The 17321-nt window shown below is 47.0% G+C and overlaps 1 protein-coding gene across 3 annotated transcripts in view; it reads right to left on the bottom strand.

Annotated features, from left to right (window-relative positions):
- DMTN (dematin actin binding protein) overlaps nucleotides 1-17321 on the bottom strand; it is a 64687-nt gene that overhangs the window by 8621 nt on the left and 38745 nt on the right. For 2 of the 3 annotated variants that reach the window (XM_081203152.1, XM_081203150.1), the window contains exons 5-12: nucleotides 13288-13437; nucleotides 11882-11926; nucleotides 11145-11256; nucleotides 9200-9256; nucleotides 8947-9102; nucleotides 6831-6940; nucleotides 6617-6722; nucleotides 1204-1268 (exon numbers count right to left, since the gene is read on the bottom strand). In XM_081203152.1, the coding sequence (XP_081059278.1) occupies nucleotides 1204-1268; nucleotides 6617-6722; nucleotides 6831-6940; nucleotides 8947-9102; nucleotides 9200-9256; nucleotides 11145-11256; nucleotides 11882-11926; nucleotides 13288-13437 (801 nt within the window). The remainder of the gene's footprint in view (nucleotides 1-1203; nucleotides 1269-6616; nucleotides 6723-6830; nucleotides 6941-8946; nucleotides 9103-9199; nucleotides 9257-11144; nucleotides 11257-11881; nucleotides 11927-13287; nucleotides 13438-17321) is intronic. The other variant, XM_081203151.1, reaches the window with a different exon arrangement.

Here is a 17321-nt window from a genome sequence, read left to right as displayed (position 1 = left end):
TACTGATTCCCAGACCGTCCGCCGGCTGGATTTAGAAGGCGATTGGGCCGGATCTGGGCCCTGGGCCTTAGTTTGCCTACCCATGGACTAGATGATGCTCCAACTCCCTGTTGTTCCTTCCCAACTCTACAATTTTATGATTCTATGGTTTCAGAATGGAAGCAGGCGCCAGAGGGACAGGCACAATTTGGAAGGGCGGCCCTTCTTGTGATCATTGAGATGATTTCCACCGCCTCAGATTAGACTGTTCTTGATCCCTCTCTGCACCAGCAAGACAAGACTGCTTTCATAAAAAGGAAACCGGAGGACTTCTAGATGTGTGGAATATGCACATTCCCTCCAAACACCTTCACTTCCATCCAAGGGATAGAGCAGACATGGGCAGTGTGTCTCAACTCAAGACTTGCACCACATTGTGGATAATCTTCTCGGGTCTGCATTCAACGGAGCTCAGGGCGAGTGGCAAAACAGGTCAAATGCATTGCTCTCATTTCATAGCAGGCTACATACATTCCAGAATCACAAAAGTCACACACAAACACCATCTCCAGGCAGGCAGGCAGGCAAGGGGCATTATAGCATTTCATGGGCCCAATCCAGACCGTGAAAGCGCTTGCAGTGAGTGCAACCATGGGTTGGGGAAAGCCACAAGAGAAGAAAGGGGAAAGAGAAAAGTCTTTCTCTGTCACAACACTAGAACTCGTGGAAGCTGAAGGACTATGATGGACTACGCCGAAATGGCGAAACTGACAGGGAAAAATCAGAAGCCAGGAAAAGAGGAATTTTAAGAAGGAATGTGGAAAATTTATAATGTGCTCAAGAGAACACAGTAAACAGTTTTAAAAACTTTGGCAGGATTTGAGTAATGCTTGTAATGTATGAAAAACAATAGAAAAAATGGGTCGTTATTCTTTTAACAAATTAGAGAAAATAAGATAAGCAGATAAAATAAAATAAAGGATTGACAATGGTAACCATGGAAGGGCAGAGGGAAGTCAAGAGATTCAGAGAATATAAATGAGGAGGTGAATGATGTGTTTGAATTTAAATTTGTTATGTAAAACTTAATAAAAAAATATATTTTATATATATATATATATATATATATATATATATATATATATATATACGGTATATATAAAAGGACTCATAGAAGCTGAAGGTTGTAAGGTTCGGGGCAGAGGCCCCTAACTGGCACCTTACCCTGGCGAGGGTGCTTCTCCCGTAGGCAGGAAGGGAGGAAGATTTCGAGCTTCCGCCGTGAAGAGCTGGAAAAAGAGGAAGACCAGCGATTAACATGGCTGGGGGAAAGGCTCCTTTGAATCTGGGTTGAGCAACAGTTCAGGAACATGCGCAGATGGTAGCGCTGGAAGGGAGCTTGGAAAAGGGGCAGGCCGTGGGGCTGCTGCTCAGGGCGGCAGCAAGACAAGGAGCTCTGGCCAAGGGGCACATTTGCTGCTCTAGACCAGCCTTCCCCAACCAGGTGCCCTCCAGCTGGTTTTGGACTACAGCTCCCATCAGCCCCAGGCAGCACAGCTCTTTGGTGCAGGGGCTGATGGGAGCGTGGCCAGGCTGGCAAGGACTGATGGGAGTTGTAGGCCACAACACTTGAAGGGCACCAGGGACAGCTGTCATGGGGGGCAGCTGCCTCTGTGTCTCCTGGGCTCTTTTGGCCAAACCTGCTTCTTCACACAGCACACAGCTGAACTGTGGAACTCTCTGCCACAGGATGCAATGAGAGCCACCAACCTTTAAAAGAGGATTAGACAAATTCATGTACACACTGCCTTGTGGGACAAGGCTAAGGTGTAAATCCTACACAAATCCCATGTCCCTAAGACTGTTGGATGGCGTATTGAATGCCTCCTTCCAGCAACTCCTGCAGCCAATCTGGTGTCAAATGCATTGGTCTACTCTCCTGTAGACCACTCCAGTGTGGCTGAGAGGGGGGTCTTGTCGTCTGGGCAGCCCAGGACCTCCAGACACGCTGCCCAGGCTTGCGTCACTTTGGCGCAGCTAACACAGCAAAAACAATACAAAACCAGACAAAAATATACCACAAACATTTAAAAACAAATCCAATATTCTCAAATCCTTAACTGTCATTACCTTCTTTCTTTGACCTCCTCCTCCTCCCTTTTTTTGTATCCTAGTTATTAATTGTCGCAGCAAATCCTTTCCATATTTCATAATATTCTGTTATTACATTACCTTAATCTATTTTAATCTTATCTTGCTATAAAAAACCTTAAAGCCTAAAACTTAAATCTTATTTTTACCAACTTCTCATAACCATAACATTCTTACATAATTCTTTAAACATTTTTGCTAAAGCCAAATAATTTCGTTCCAACATTTTTCTAACATTCATCAATTTTATAAAACAATCCTAATAATAAAAGAAGAAATAAAAGAACAATCCAATCTTCATCCAGCGTCTCTTCCTCCTGGTCCCGGGTTTTGTCAGTCCTTTTTATCTCATCAATCTTGCGCATTAACCTGGTAATCTTATATCCGAGGCCCTTAAGTCCCTTCCATGTCCCTTCCGCGGCTCTTCTTCATATTTGTAACTGTATTTTCCTTTGTCTCCTGCTCCTTTCACTCGTGGGAACTCCAGCTTAGCAATATTTTTGACCCTTCTCGACGAATCAGCCCCTTTTCCATAGGCCACACTAAACTCCATGTGGTATTTAAGAACATGTTTCAAAGTCTCTTCAAAATTAAGAGCCCCCACAACCCCAAACATCTCACGGCCCATTGCCAGACTTGAAAAGTCCAAACATCCCTGCATAGGGGGGGTCTATCCAACCCCCCATTTCCAAACCAAACTTTATCTTTCTAGATCTGGCTTTTTCCAAGTTCATTTGTCAAATCCAAGAGCTTATGTTCCTGCTGGGCCACAACTCCCTCCATCTCATCCTCTTCCCTCATCTGTTCTGTCAGGGCACACTCCTGATTTAATTCCTGAGTGGGCTCCATATAATTTCCCACTGCCTGTTCAAAATTTTTGATCGCATCAGTCATCAAGTCCGTCTTCTCATGTAGCTGTTCCAGTAGGGCACTTGTTTTACAGAGAGCATACAGCAGAGCTTCTGAATACATTGTCCTGCAAGGTCAGAAGTCTATTCCCACGATCGTAATCTGTAACAGCTGCAAGCTCCCCGATTCAGAATTAGTTACAGTTTCACAGGCTCCCTCTAGGGGAAAAACTCCTATTTGTTCTTTTCTTTGAAAGACAAATCTAACAACAAAGTTTCCTTTTTCAGATATTTTGTCAATATTTGTTCCTTTAGAATGCGAAGGGGAACAATGGAATCACTATGTTTCTCTTCTTTTAGCTATCTGTCAAAAACGTTTGTCTCTGGTCAATGAGCTTCAAAAGACGTCAGTCCTGACAACCCGCTCCAGCATCAAGACGGTGGAAAGTTACTTTACTTTACACTCACTTCTGCAGGTTTAAACAGTCCGGAAAAGATCCCCCCTCTTCTCCTGCTTCCGAAGGGGGTTCAGCAATCTTAAATGATGAAAGTTAATCCTTTACACGTGATTTTCTGAGCTCTAGTTTGCCATGTCTTTGCTTTAATCTATCTACAAAGAAACGGAAGGCTGACTTCCTGTTTAGACCTTCCCGTTTCAGTGCCAAATTGAAATAAACTTTTAAGTCCAATTTTCCTTTCTGCACGCAAGTCCTTATTTAGAGTCCAATTGTCTGAAATTTAAGTACTCACGGGTGATTGTTTTAGAAGCCAAATTGTCCCAGGAAAAAGGCAGTGCTCTCTGGCAACGGTTATGCGGCTTCGCTCCACGGAAGAAGCAGTTGACTCTCAGCACCGCGCCACTTCCCCCTCTTCGCTCCAGAGCCCATTAGTGGGTTCCTTTGCGGGTTGGGGGGGCGCTAAAGGTGCCCGAGTCCCATGGTCACAGGCTTCATCCGCCTGTGATTTTTGAAAGGGTCCCCACTTCGCCGTAGCGGAAAGGACCCGTTTCCCGTGGAGCTGGTTCCTCCAGATCAGAGGGAGTCCGCCATTACCGATGGCGCCACCCCGGAAGTCAGTCACTTTGGCGCAGCTAACACAGCAAAAACAATACAAAACCAGTCTCTTCTTGCAGCCACAGCAGGCACTGTGGACACATGACCGCTGGAGGCACACTCCATTGTCTCTCGAGATGGACACAGTCATGGGGGAGAGGTACTATCTTTGAAGGTTCTGCTATGCCTTCACAGACAGAGGCAGCAGTGCTTCTGTATGTCAGTTGCTGAAAACTGCAGGAGGGGGGAAAGTGGTCTTGTTCCCCCTTGCGGGTTTCCCACGGGCACCTGGTTGGCCACTGTGAGAACAGGGCGCTGGGACCAGATGTGCCATTCATTGGCCTGGTCCATCAGGCTCTTATTATTCCCTGCCATTCATTCAGCCTGCATTGGGAACAGGGGTGGGCAATTCTGGGCATGGCCTGTTCACTCTGCCACTCTCCCCAGGAGAGGACAAAGTGGTGTCATGTTGTGTGCCAATCTCAACTTTTTCTATGGTTTTCTTCTGTAGATCACGGCAGGAGTACAGTTGGCCTAAACTTGATATAATACATATTGAAATTGAAATACTTTATTGTCACTTGTACAACTTGTATACAGTGAGCTTACATGAGCACCCCCCACTCAGCTCTCTTAGTCTTAATTCCCCTTGTTTACACACCCACCAAACCCAAAAGTCAGTTGCCCTGTTGTTATCTTTTCATTCAGCAGCCTAACAGCCCATGGATAGAAGCTGTTCTTTACCCTGTTGGTGCAACTAGTCATGCTTCTATATCTTCTGCCCGAGTGCAGGAGATCAAGAAAGTGCCGGCCAGGGTGTGAATCATCCCTGAGAATTTTCCTCACTCTCCTGAGGCAACGTTCTTCCGCGATGTCATCCAGGGGATTCACGGGACAGCCCATAATATCTTGTGCTGTATTCACCACCCTCTGTAGGCACTTCCTATCAGTTGATGTCAAACCAGCGTACCACACCGTGATGCAGTATGAAAGGTCACTTTCTATTGTGGACCGGTAGAAGGAGATCATCAGATGTTGATTGACATCGTTCTTCCGCAATGCTCTGAGGAGATGGAGTCTCTGTTGGGCTTTCTTAACCACCTGGGTTGTATTGATTTTCCAAGTAAGGTCTTCACTGAATAAACTCCTAGGAATTTAAAGGAAGAGACTCTCTCCACACATCCCTTCCCGATGTACAGCGGGGCTAGTTCTCCTCTCTTCCTCCGAAAGTCCAACACCATCTCCTTTATCTTGCTGATATTAAGGTGCAAGTTGTTCCCTAGGCACCATGTAGATATTTTTTGGACCTATATATATATCTGCATGCAGAAGGCCCCAGGATCAATCTCTGCCTGAAACCCTGGAAAGCGATTGATTCCAGTCTGTGAAGGCAGTACTGAGCTAGATGGATCAGGTCTTGCGTTCTTGAGTCTTGTGCTCTAAGCAGCTTGAAGGAGCCTCTCCACCCCTTTCATCCAGCCTGGACACTGAGGTCCAGCTCCGAGGGCCTTCTGGTGGTTCCCTCGCTGTGAGAAGTGAAGTTACAGGGAACCAGGCAGAGGGCCTTCTTGGTAGTGGCGCCTGTTGTGTGGAACGCGCTCCCTTCAGATGTGAAGGAAATAAACAACTATCTGACTGTTAGGAGACATCTGAAGGCAGCCCTGTTTAGGGAAGTTTTTACTGTTTGATTTTTTTGTGTGTTTTCAATATTCTGTTGGGAGCCATGCAGAGTAGCTGGGGAAACCCAGCCAGATGGTCAGGGTATAAATAAATTATTATTATTATTATTATTATTATTATTATTATTATTATTATTATTATTATGTGTGGCATAGCGGTTAAGAGTGTTGGCCGAGGACCTGGGGGTCAAATCCCCACTCAGCCATCATGAATCTCACTGGGTGACCCGGGTGACCTAACCTGCCTGGCAGGGTCGTTGAGAGGATAAAAAAGGGAGGAAGAGAACCATGAATGTGCCAGGAGTTCAGCCTACACTTGAGTAGGACCCTGGCAGAGACACATGCCCGACTGGCATGTTCCCTCCCTCTTGGACAATCATTCAGAAGCTTCAGAAGCTTTCTTCTGCCCAAACATTACAGTGACCGATGCCAACCAACACTGGCACACTTAGGGATCTGCAGAGTCTTCGCATCATGCATAACAGACCTCAGCAACTCAGCATTTTGGCTAATCTACTTTATTTACATATAAACACACACGGAGCACTGCAACATGGCTCCCTCTCTCTCTAGCATCAGAAACCAAAGAGAGAGAACAAAGGACAATAGTCCCACTTCATGGAACACAGTAACACAAACATCCTGTCTCTGTCACTTCCCACTCTGTGGAATGAAAACATACACCATCATGTGATAAACAACAATCCCATGACTGCAGTCATAGAGCAGGAATTCTAACAGAGTGCTATCTTGAGCACCTCGGAGTAAAGGGTGGATTATAAATGCAAACAAACAAACAGGGGTGCACGAAAGATGTGCCCTTCCTGTTTTAGGACAAAAAGAATGAGAAGCATGGGAAATCAGCCCCTGGTTTTAGCAGGGGGTGGGGTGGGGGTTGCTTACTCACAGGAGTGGAAGGGCGTCCGGTCTGGAAGGGAACGGGTTTTCCTCCGGATGGGGAGCGACTTCTCCATCTCCTCCTTGAGGATGAGCTTGCCAAGGTTGGAGGCCACCTGGCGGAGAGAGAGAGAGTGGGGGCGGGGAGCTCAGCCACACAAGGAGCCACTGGCACCCAGGAGCGCCCCCACCTGGCTTCGTCTGCCCCCAAGCCCCCTGCCCACCTTGCTCAGCTCTTGCTTTTGCAGCTCTCGCAGGTTCCCCAATTCTTCCGTGCTGTCCTCATCCTCGTCCTCGCCTCTTTTGGAGGCCATCCGCCGCCGCCACTCAGTCTCTGCAGAAAGACAAGGCAGGAGGGTGTCTCACATGCGGCAGACAGCTTCAGGAGCGGAGGATTTGCTCACCTTCAAAAATGATGCCCCCCCTCCCCGATTTCAGAAGAGATCGTCCCCAGGTGAGTGTGCTTAGGGTGGAAACCTTATAGTACAGTGGTGCCTCGCAAGACGAAAAGAATCCGTTCTGTGATTCTCTTCGTCTAGCGGTTTTTTCCGTCTTGCGAAGCAAGCCCATTGAAGGATTAGCGCGATTAGAGGCTTTTAGCTGCTTTTAGCGGCTTATCTGCTGATCGGATCAGCTGATAAGCGGCTTAGCGGCTTAGAAAAAGGGGGGAAAGGGGGGAAAAACCAGCAGGAACTCGCAAGACATTGTCGTCTTGCGAAGCAAGCCCATAGGAGATTCGTTTTGCGAAGCACCTCCAAAACGGAAAACTCTTTCGTCTAGCGAGTTTTCCGTCTTGCGAGGCATTCGTCTTGCGGGGCACCACTGTATCAATTTGGGGAGGGGAAGATGAAAGGGACCAAAGAGGGTGAAGCTAGGACTCTATAAAGCCCTTAGTAACGTGGGGCCAGTTTACCTGAGCATTCACATGGATTACTTCGCTGCTAGATTACTGCTATGCGCTCTGTGTGGGGCTTGCCTTGCACCTGATCTAGAGGTTGCAAGGAGTGCAGAATGCTGCAGCACAATTGCTGACAGGCTTTGGCAGCACAGAACACCTGCGCTGATAAATCTGCCCTGGTGGCCAGGTTCAAGGGGTTGCTATTCTTATATCAACCACCCTTAACAACATGGGACCAAAATTAAAAAAAAATAAAATCCTTCCAGTAGCACCTTAGAGACCAACTAAGTTTGTTCTTGGTGTGAGCTTTTGTGTGCAAGTGTGCATGCACACGAAAGCTCATATCAAGAACAAACATAGTTGGTCTCTAAGGTGCTACTATGGACTGCAAGAAGATCCAACCTCTCCATTCTGAAGGAAGTCAGCTCTGAGTGCTCACTGGAAGGACAGATCCTGAAGCTGAGGCTCCACTACTTTGGCCACCTCATGAGAAGAGAAGACTCCCTGGAAAAGACCCTGATGTTGGGAAAGATGGAGGGCACAAGGAGAAGGGGAAGGCAGAGGATGAGATGGTTGGACAGTGTTCTCGAAGCTACCAGCATGAGTTTGACCAAACTGCGGGAGGCAGTGGAAGACAGGAGTGCCTGGCGTGCTCTGGTCCAGGGGGTCACAAAGAGTCGGACACGACTAAACAACTAAACAACAACAACAAGGTGCTACTGGAAGGATTTTGTAATTATTATTTTGTTTCGACTATGGCAGACCAACATGGCTACCTACCTGGAACTAGGACATGGGACCAGTTTGCCTGCGAGATCACCTCACCCCATATATGTCTGCTCAGCCGCCACATTCTGTGCAGCTGGCATTATTACAGGGCTATATAATACCTGTTCTTCACTTGTAAGAAACTGGTCATTTAGTGTGGCAGCGCCTGCACTTTGGAACTCCTTGCCTATTGAGATCAGGCGGGCACCTTCACTGTATTCTTTTGGGTGCCTGCTGAAAACATTCTTGTTTAGACAAGCCTGCCCAGGCATGTAGAATGGTGATGTGTGTTTTAATCTGCTTTTATTTATTTATTTTGAAGGTTGTAAATAGCTGTTCTGGAAATGCAAAAGATCTCGCAAGGAATCACTACCATTTAAAACTGCCGGTACGAAGCAGCAACCCCATCAAAGAAAAGGAAAGCAGTATCCAGCCTCTGCTCGATTCTTTCCCTCATTATCCAACTTCCTCTACGCTAATCTCTCACAAGCAACCTTGAAAGCCTTGTTATCGCCTCATTCATTTGCCAGACAAAGGAGACCAATCACCCGGGCACCTTACCAGATGGCATCATTGCTCCAGTTCTGGGAAAAACGCCCTGCAGCTCTGCTCCCCTGCATTCCCCCATCCACTACCCCACTGGCTGACAGAAAAACACTGAAAGGACCACCTACCCACAACTGCCAAGGAGGGCGGGCAGGGCCAGTAGTCCGTCTCAATCTTGGCCGGCTGGTTAGGGTCGGGCGGCTGGGCAGCCGGGAACTTGGAGGATTCGATGATCAGGTCCTCAATCAGGTGCTTGCTCTGCGGGGTTGGCGTCACCAACTGCTCTGCAAGGTGCAAAGGGGGGGGCAGGTGACTCTGAGCCTCTGCTATGTGTAGCCCCACCTTCGCCCGCCCCAGAGGGCACCAGGGAGCGCCACCTACCTCTCTGCTTGTAGATGGGGGGCTTCTTGTAGATGTTCATCTCTGCCGTGTTGGTATCTGGGGAAGGAGCAGGGAGGTGCTCAGGGGACGCAGCAACCGGTTTGGGGCCACTTCTCAGGGAGACCCCCGAGGTGGTTTTCCGGCCTGCTGCCGCCCATATTTTTCCTTTTAAAGGTAAAGGGACCCCTGACCATTAGGTCCAGTCACGGACAACTCTGGGGTTGCGGCACTCATCTTCCTTTATTGGCCGAGGGAGCCAGCGCACAGCTTCCAGGTCATGTGGCCAGCATGACTAAGTCGCTTATGGCGAACCAAAGCAGCGCACGGAAACACCGTTTACCTTCCCGCTGGAGTGGTACCTATTTATCTACTTGCACAGGTGTGCTTTTGAACTGCTAGGTTGGCAGGAGCAGGGACCAAGCAATGGGAGCTCACCCCATCGCAGGGATTCGAACCGCCGACCTTCTGATCAGCAAGTCCTAGACTCTGTGGTTCGAATCCCCGCAACGGGGTGAGCTCCCGTTGTTCGGTCCCAGCTCCTGCCAACCTAGCAATTCAAAAGCACGTCAAAGTGCAAGTAGATAAATAGGTACCACTCCGGTGGGAAGGTAAACGCCGTTTCCGTGCGCTGCTCTGGTTCTCCACAAGCGGCTTAGTCATGCTGGCCACATGACCCAGAAGCTGTACACCGGCTCTCTCGGCCAGTAAAGCGAGATGAGCGCCGCAACCCCAGAGTCGGCCACGACTGGACCTAATGGTCAGGGGTCCCTTTACCTTACCTTTACCTTGGTTTACGAACTTAATCCGTTCCAGAAGTCCATTCTTAAACCAAAGCATTCTTAAACCAAGGCATGCTTTCCCATAGCAGCGGGAGACTAAATTTACAAATGGAACACACTCAACAGGAAGCAAAACATGTTCTTATTCCAAGGAATAGTTCACAAACCAATATGCCTACTTCTGGGTTTGCAGCGTTCTTAATCCAAGTTGTTCAAAAACTAAGCTGTTCTTAAACCAAGCTACCAGTGTATTTTTATTTTCTTCATCATCTTTTATATCCTGCCTTTTTCCCAGACTGGGACTCAAGGCGGTTTACACAAATTACAACACCACCAATTAAATAAGTTAAGAAACATATAAAAAGTAATTAAACTCTAATAGAATTAAAGCAATTTTAAAAACTCATCTATTAAAATACAAATAATAAAACAGCACAGCACTTATTAAAAGACAACAGTCTGTTCCCAAAGGCCTGTTGGAATAAGAAGGTCTCCGCCTGCTGGCAGAAGGACCAAAGGAGGGGGCCCGCCTGGCTTCTCCATGGAGGGAGTTGTAAAGTCTGGGAGCAGCCACCAAGAAGGCCCTGTCCTGCGTCCCCCCACCAAGTAGGCCTGTGAGGGTGGTGGAACTAGGAGAAGGCCCTCCCCTCAAGATCTCAAAACCTGGGCAGGTTCTTATAAGGGAATATGCTCCTTCAGAGAGCCTGGGCCTAAGTCATATAGGGCTTTATAGGTCACGACCAGCACTTTCAGTTGTGCTCAGGAACAGATGGGCAGCTAGCGGAGCTGTTCTAACAAGGGGATCAATATTCTGTCCACAGCTGTCAACTTTTCCCTTTTCTTGCGAGGAATAAGGGAATTTTCCTTTAAAAAAGGGAAAAGTTGACAGCTATGATTCTGTCTGGCTGAAGCTCTTTGAGCCAGCTGACGTTTCTGAGCCCTTTTCAAAGGCAGCCCCATGTAGCGTATGATGGCTGCATTGCAGGGGGCTGGACTAGATGACCTTTGGGGGTCCCCTCCAACTCTCTACAGTTCTATGAGTGAGACCCCCCGGAGAGGCTGCAGCTGTTGGAGGGCAGGGAAGGGTCTGGGGGAGCAGTCTAAGGCGTGGGTGGGGGTGTCAGGGAAAGTCTGAAGGCGCCTTTGGCAAGGGGGGGGGACCCTACCAGGGCGGTGGAAATGGTGGACTCCGCTGCGGCTGCTGCTGCTGGTTCGGCGGCTGCCCGGCTGGGAGGCATTGCCTGGAGACTTGCTCTCCTCCATCCAGTCGCGAGTGACCTGTGGGCAGAGCAAAGGAGGTCAGAGGAGGCCAGCAGTCTGGTTTCAGGGCCGGCCCAAGACATTTTGCCGCCTGAGGCAAAACGGGAGAAAATAGGAGGCAGGTGGCAACAGTGGCTCTGTTCTTCCCTGGTGGCAGCTGCGAGCTACAAGCACAGGGGGCGGCGGATGGCAGGTTCCTGGGGTCCCCAGATCTGCAGCTCCCCCCAGCTGTCTCCAGCCTGCAGCCTGAGGCAGCTGCCTCATCGGCAGTAACGGGTGGGCCGGCCCCGGCCTGAATTGCCACACAGCCCTTTCCCTCCCATTGCAGAAGACCAGCCTGCACCCTGCCCTCCACCAAGAGACAGTCAGCGGCCGAGGAGCTGTGCCGGCCTGTCGTGTGGCAAGGAGTCCTGCAAAGGGGCTTGCCTCTTGGCCAGAGGGCTTCTGGAGCTGACAGGCCCCGGTGCGCTGAGCTCAATTGCTGCCTGTGCAGATGCAGGAACACATCGCTCTCCCCGCCACCCTGTCGCACTGACAGCCTTGCTCATCTCTTCCCCACTCCCTCCCTCCCACTGGCCTCTTCTCTGCTCTTGGTAACCCATCTTGGAAACCCATCTCCAAGGCAACCCTGAGAAACACTTACTTCTGGAGAAGGAGGAGGAGAGAGGGATTTGGGCGAGAGGGAGCGCTGCAGAAGGGAGTCAAGAGAGAGAGAGAGAGAGAGAGAGAACTTCACTTGATGCCGCTCACATCTGAGTCATCTATTACGTCTAAAAGGCTTTCTTACAGAAGATGGAGCCAGCTTGTTTTCTGCCTCTCCGGAGAGGAAGACCCGAAACGATAGATTCAAATTCCAGGAAAGGAGATTCTGGCTAAACCATCGGAAGAACTTTCTGATGGTAAGAGCTATTTGACAATGGAAGGGACTCCCTTGGAACGTGGTGAAATCTCCTTCATTGGAGGTTTATAACAGAGCTTGAGTCATGTATGATCTAGTTGAGATTCCAGCATTTCAGGGCGTGAGCCTTAGGGTCCCTTCCACCCTAGTTTTCTATGATTCTGTGTCTATACTGCAAGCCACAGTGGGGCTCGTGGAACACAAAAACCTCACAGTATTAATTAGCCAGCCATTACAGAACTGGCCTTACTGTTTCCTTTTTCTAAAAAAAAATATTTTCATTAGTTTTTTTCAACATATCATTTCCAACGTTCATAAAACATAATTTCTTATCTTATACAATATTTTTGACTTCCGTCAACTCCTCTAAAGATTTTCCGTTTTTATCACTTATTCTGCATTTCTTAATTTCTCTATTACTTTTAATTATCATTAACTAATAATTCTCCAGGGACGCGGGTGGCGCTGTGGGTTAAACCACAGAGCCTAGGACTTGATGATCAGAAGGTCGGCAATTCGAATCCCCGTGACGGGGTGAGCTCCCGTTGCTCTGTCCCTGCTCCTGCCAACCTAGCAGTTTGAAAGCACATCAACGTGCAAGTAGATAAATAGGTACTGCTCTGGCGGGAAGGTAAACGGCGTTTCCGTGCACTGCTCTGGTTCACCAGAAGCGGCTTAGTCATGCCGGCCACATGACCTGGAAGCTGTACGCCGGCTCCCTCGGCCAGTAAAGCGAGATGAGCGCCGCAACCCCAGAGTCGGCCACTACTGGACCTAATGGTCAGGGGCCCCTTTACCTTTAATAATTCTCCTCACAGTCTTTCTTGCAATATTTCAAATAATCCTCCTTACAGAACTTCTTGCAATCCTACTAGCGTAATCTGTTCATTACAATTACTTTTCAAATAGCTCATATATTTACTCCAGTTTCTAAGAATCTCTGGTACCGCAAGTTTCGAATCCTTCCTGTTAATTTATCTAACTCAGCATAGTCCATCAGTTTCATCCTCCATTCCTCTTTCGTCGGGCATTGCTGTTTCCTAACAACTCCTACAGAATCACAACCTCAAAATAGCTTTTGCTACGGTACTCTGGGCAAAGCAAAGGACCCACCCACCCCAGGCCCAAAAAGGGGGGTTGGGCTGGCCCACCTCTCTGCTCCTTGGCCTCTCCACGTGGTCCAGGAGGGAGTAGGTAAAGTGGGGCTCATAGATCATCAAGTCGGGGCGCTCTATGTCCAGGATCGCCTTGTCTTTGGGGATTGCTGCTAAGTCCTTGTAGACTTCATTGTCCATTTTTGCCTGGGAAGGGAGACAGAAGCATCAGCGTTCCAGGTCTTGATTCAGGAGGCATTCAAATAAACACACTCACTTACAAAACCAAACCTAAAGCTATATTGCACAACATATTAATTTGTCAATGGATCTGGATATTCGAGCCGACTTAAAAGCTACAAACTTTTGAGTCTGGTTGCCTACATTAAATATCATGGGGTAGAAACACAGCTAGACCAAAGCAAACAATCTCTTTTTGTTAACAAATTGGTTGAAAATATGATATGGCAGCCATCTTCAAATATCTCAAAGGCTGTCACATGGAAGATGGAGCAAGTTTGAAACAACCTTTCTCCCTCCTCTATGTGACATCAAATATATAAAAGGATGTCACATAGAGGAGGGAAAAAGGTTGTTTTCTGCTGCTCCAGAGAAGCGGACACGGAGCAATGGATCCAAACTACAAGAAAGAAGATTCCACCTAAACATTAGGAAGAACTTCCTGACAGTAAGAGCTGTTTGACAGTGGAATTTGCTGCCAAGGAGTGTGGTGGAGTCTCCTACTTTGGAGGTCTTTAAGCAGAGGCTTGACAACCATATGTCAGGAGTGCTCTGCTGGTGTTTCCTGCTTGGCAGGGGGTTGGACGCGATGGCCCTTGTGGTCTCTTCCAACTCTATGATTCTATGATTCTATGTTTTCTCCTGCTCTGGAGGGTAGGACTCGAACCAATGGCTTCAAATCACACGAAAGGCGATTCTGACTAAACATCAGGAAGGACTTTCTGTTAAGAGCTGTTTGACAATGGAATGGATTCCTCTGCACACCTTCCAGCTTCTCAATATCCTTCTTAAACTGTGGTACCCAGAACTGGACACAGGACTCCAGGTGGGGTCTAACCCAAGCAAAATAAAGCAGGATTATTACTCCCTTGATCTGGAGACTGGACCTCTGCTGAATAGAATTAGCTTTGCTTGCTGCTGCATCACACTGTTGGGTGATGGAGAAATGCTATTGGGTGATCTCTTGATCTTCTCCACACAGAGGACCTTGCTGGTTCACCCTGAGCTTTGGCCCACCTGACCTTTCTCCCTGCAGCTGTTGGCTACTCGTGTATACTCTTCCTTCCTTCATAATTTCCCCTTTCTCCCCTTTCTTATTCATGCCCTTCTTAAATCTCAGCTCATCTGTAACGAGCCACACTGGTTTCCCTGCTCCAGCCACCCCACAAGTTTCTGTGGGATGTAATCCACTGAGAGCAGTCAAGTGCAACATTCCTTGGATTGCTAGAGAAGACATGCGAAGGAATGTTTGGTCCAGCCAGTCGAAACTTCCTGTTCCTCCTGGCTGGAGCATCCTTCTTTTTGCATGTGATAGAAGGTGGGTGTGACCTAACCTGTCCAGGTAACAAAAGGACGAGTCACACAGCACGCCTCTCTCTTTTTCACTTCCTTTGTCGTTTGACCTGCTTTTAGCGAAGACTCAGCTTCTCAGCTAGCAAAAGCACTGGGATTATTCCCCCATATGGGGTAGATCCACATGTACATATTTGTAACTAAGTCTGCCTTCAAGGATCCAACTGTGAACTGATGTAAGTAAACTTCTTTTATTGACTTTGAATAAGATTGTGGCAGCTTTATTCTTTTAAGAGGGATTCAAGGGAACTTACCAGGAACGTAATAATAGTGAGAGGCTTACACAAGCCTGCAACCAGCTATCTGCTGTGCATGTAAAAAGGGGAATGTAAACTCTGCTAAGTAAAGGAACTTGCTAACATAAGTTAGGAAGGATATTAATAAACAATAGTTTCCAGCCCCAGTGTGGGTCTCAGCTTCGGCCAGGTAGGGTGTACCTGCCTTACCTGCTGCCGATGGCATGGTTTTGACTTTTTCTGGTTCTGCTCCTGCTGTAGTCTTGCATTCCTGCTATGGTGCTAAGCTTTTTAGTATTTTGAATGAATCCCCAGAAGGATGCTTGCTGGAGAATCATAGAAGAGTTGGAAGGGACTCTGAGAGTCATCTAAAACAACCCCCTGCAATGCAGGAATATGCAGCTGCCCCATACGGGGATCAAACCTGCAACCTTGGCATTGTCAGCACCACGCTCTAATCAGCTGAGAGATCCATGCATGGAGGTGAGGTATCATTTATTTTTATTTTTATTTTTATAATGATATTTATTGAAAAAAGAATTTTTAAAATTACAAAGGTAAAAAAGACAAAACTACAGAGAAAAAAGACAAAAACAGAAAAAAGAAAAGATAAAACCATCATTTTCAAATTCTCCACTTTCATTACCTTCTTTCCATGACCTCCTCCTCCTCCCATCTCTTGTATCTTGATTAATAATTGTCACAGCAAATCCTTTCCATAATTCATAGTATTCTGTCATTACATTACCTTGCTCTATTTTCATCTTATAAAAAACCTTAAAACTTAAAATTTAAATCTTATTTTTACCAGCTTCTCATAACCATTACCTTTTTACCTAATTCTTTAAAGATTCTTACAAGAGCCAAGTAATTTCATTTCAACATTTTTACAACGTTCATAAAACATTTCTGATGATAAAAAAGAGAATAAAAACAATCCAATCTTCTTCCAGCGTCCCCTCCCCCCGGTCCCGGGATTGTCAGTCCTTTTTATCCCATTAGTCTGGCACATTAACCTGGTGATCTTATATCCGAGGCCATCAAATCTCTTCCATGTCCCTTCCGCAGTTCTTCTTCATATTTTCCTTTCACTCGTGGGAACTCCAGCTTGGTAGTGTTTTTGACCCTTTTCAACAAATCAGCCCCTTTCTCATAGTCCAGACTAGACTCCATGTGGTATTTTAAAACATGTTTCAAATTCCCTCCAAGATTGGAAGTCCCAACAGCTCCAAACCTCTGACGGCCCATTGCCAGATTCGGAGTCCAAACATCCCTGCATAGGGGGGTCAGTCCAATCCCCCATTTCCAGCCAAACTTTGTCTTTCCAAATCTGGTTTTTTCCAAGTTCATTTGTCAAATCCAAAGGCTCATTTTCCTGCTGGGCCAAAAGTCCCTCCATCCCTGGTGCCCAAGATTCAGCAAGGTCCTCTTCTTTCAGTTGTTCTGTCATGGCACGCTCCTGTTTTGGTTCCTGGGTGGGCTCCATATAGTTTCCCACTACCTGTTCAAAGGTTCTGGCCGCATTAGTCATAAAATCCGTCTTCTGACTTAACTGATCCAATAGGGCATTTATTTTACAGAAAGCACCCAACAGTGCTTCTGAAGGCATTGTCCTACAAGGTCACAAATCCTTTCCCACGGTTGTAATCAGTAACAGCTGCAAGTTCCCAGGATTTAGTTACAATTTCACAGTTCCCCTTAGGGGGGAGACTTCTGGTAGTTCTTTTCCTTGAAAACAATAGCAACAAAGTTTCTTTTTTAAGATATTTTGTCCATATTTGTTCTTTTAAAAGACGAAAGGAAACAATGGAGTCACAATGTTTCTCTCCTTTTAACTATCTGTCAAAGCATTTATTTCTGGTCAATGAGCTTCAAATATCAAATCTGACACCCCGCTCCAGGGTCAGGACGGTGGAAAATTACTTTGCTTTAGCTTCACTTCTGCAGGTTTAAAACAGCTCAGGAAAAAGTCCCCCTTCTTCTCCTGCTACCGAAGGGGGGGTTCAGCGATTTTAAATGATGAAAGTCGATCCTTTAAAAGTGATTTTTAAGGCTCTAGTTTGCGTTGTCTTTGCTTTGTTCTGACTACAAAGAAACGGAAGGGTGACTTCCTGTTTAAACCTTCCTGTTTCAGTACCAAATTAGGGTTAATTTTAAAGTCCAAATTCCTTTTTATTTCGCCAGTTCTTATTTGAAGTCCAAATATTTAATGTTCCAGTACTCACGGTTGGTTATTTTAGATGCCAAATTGTCCCAGGAAAA

The sequence above is a fragment of the Podarcis bocagei genome, assembly GCF_964188305.1.
Source record: "Podarcis bocagei genome assembly, chromosome: 7".
NCBI lineage: Eukaryota > Metazoa > Chordata > Lepidosauria > Squamata > Lacertidae > Podarcis > Podarcis bocagei.
This window is presented reverse-complemented; position numbering and strand designations above follow the sequence as displayed.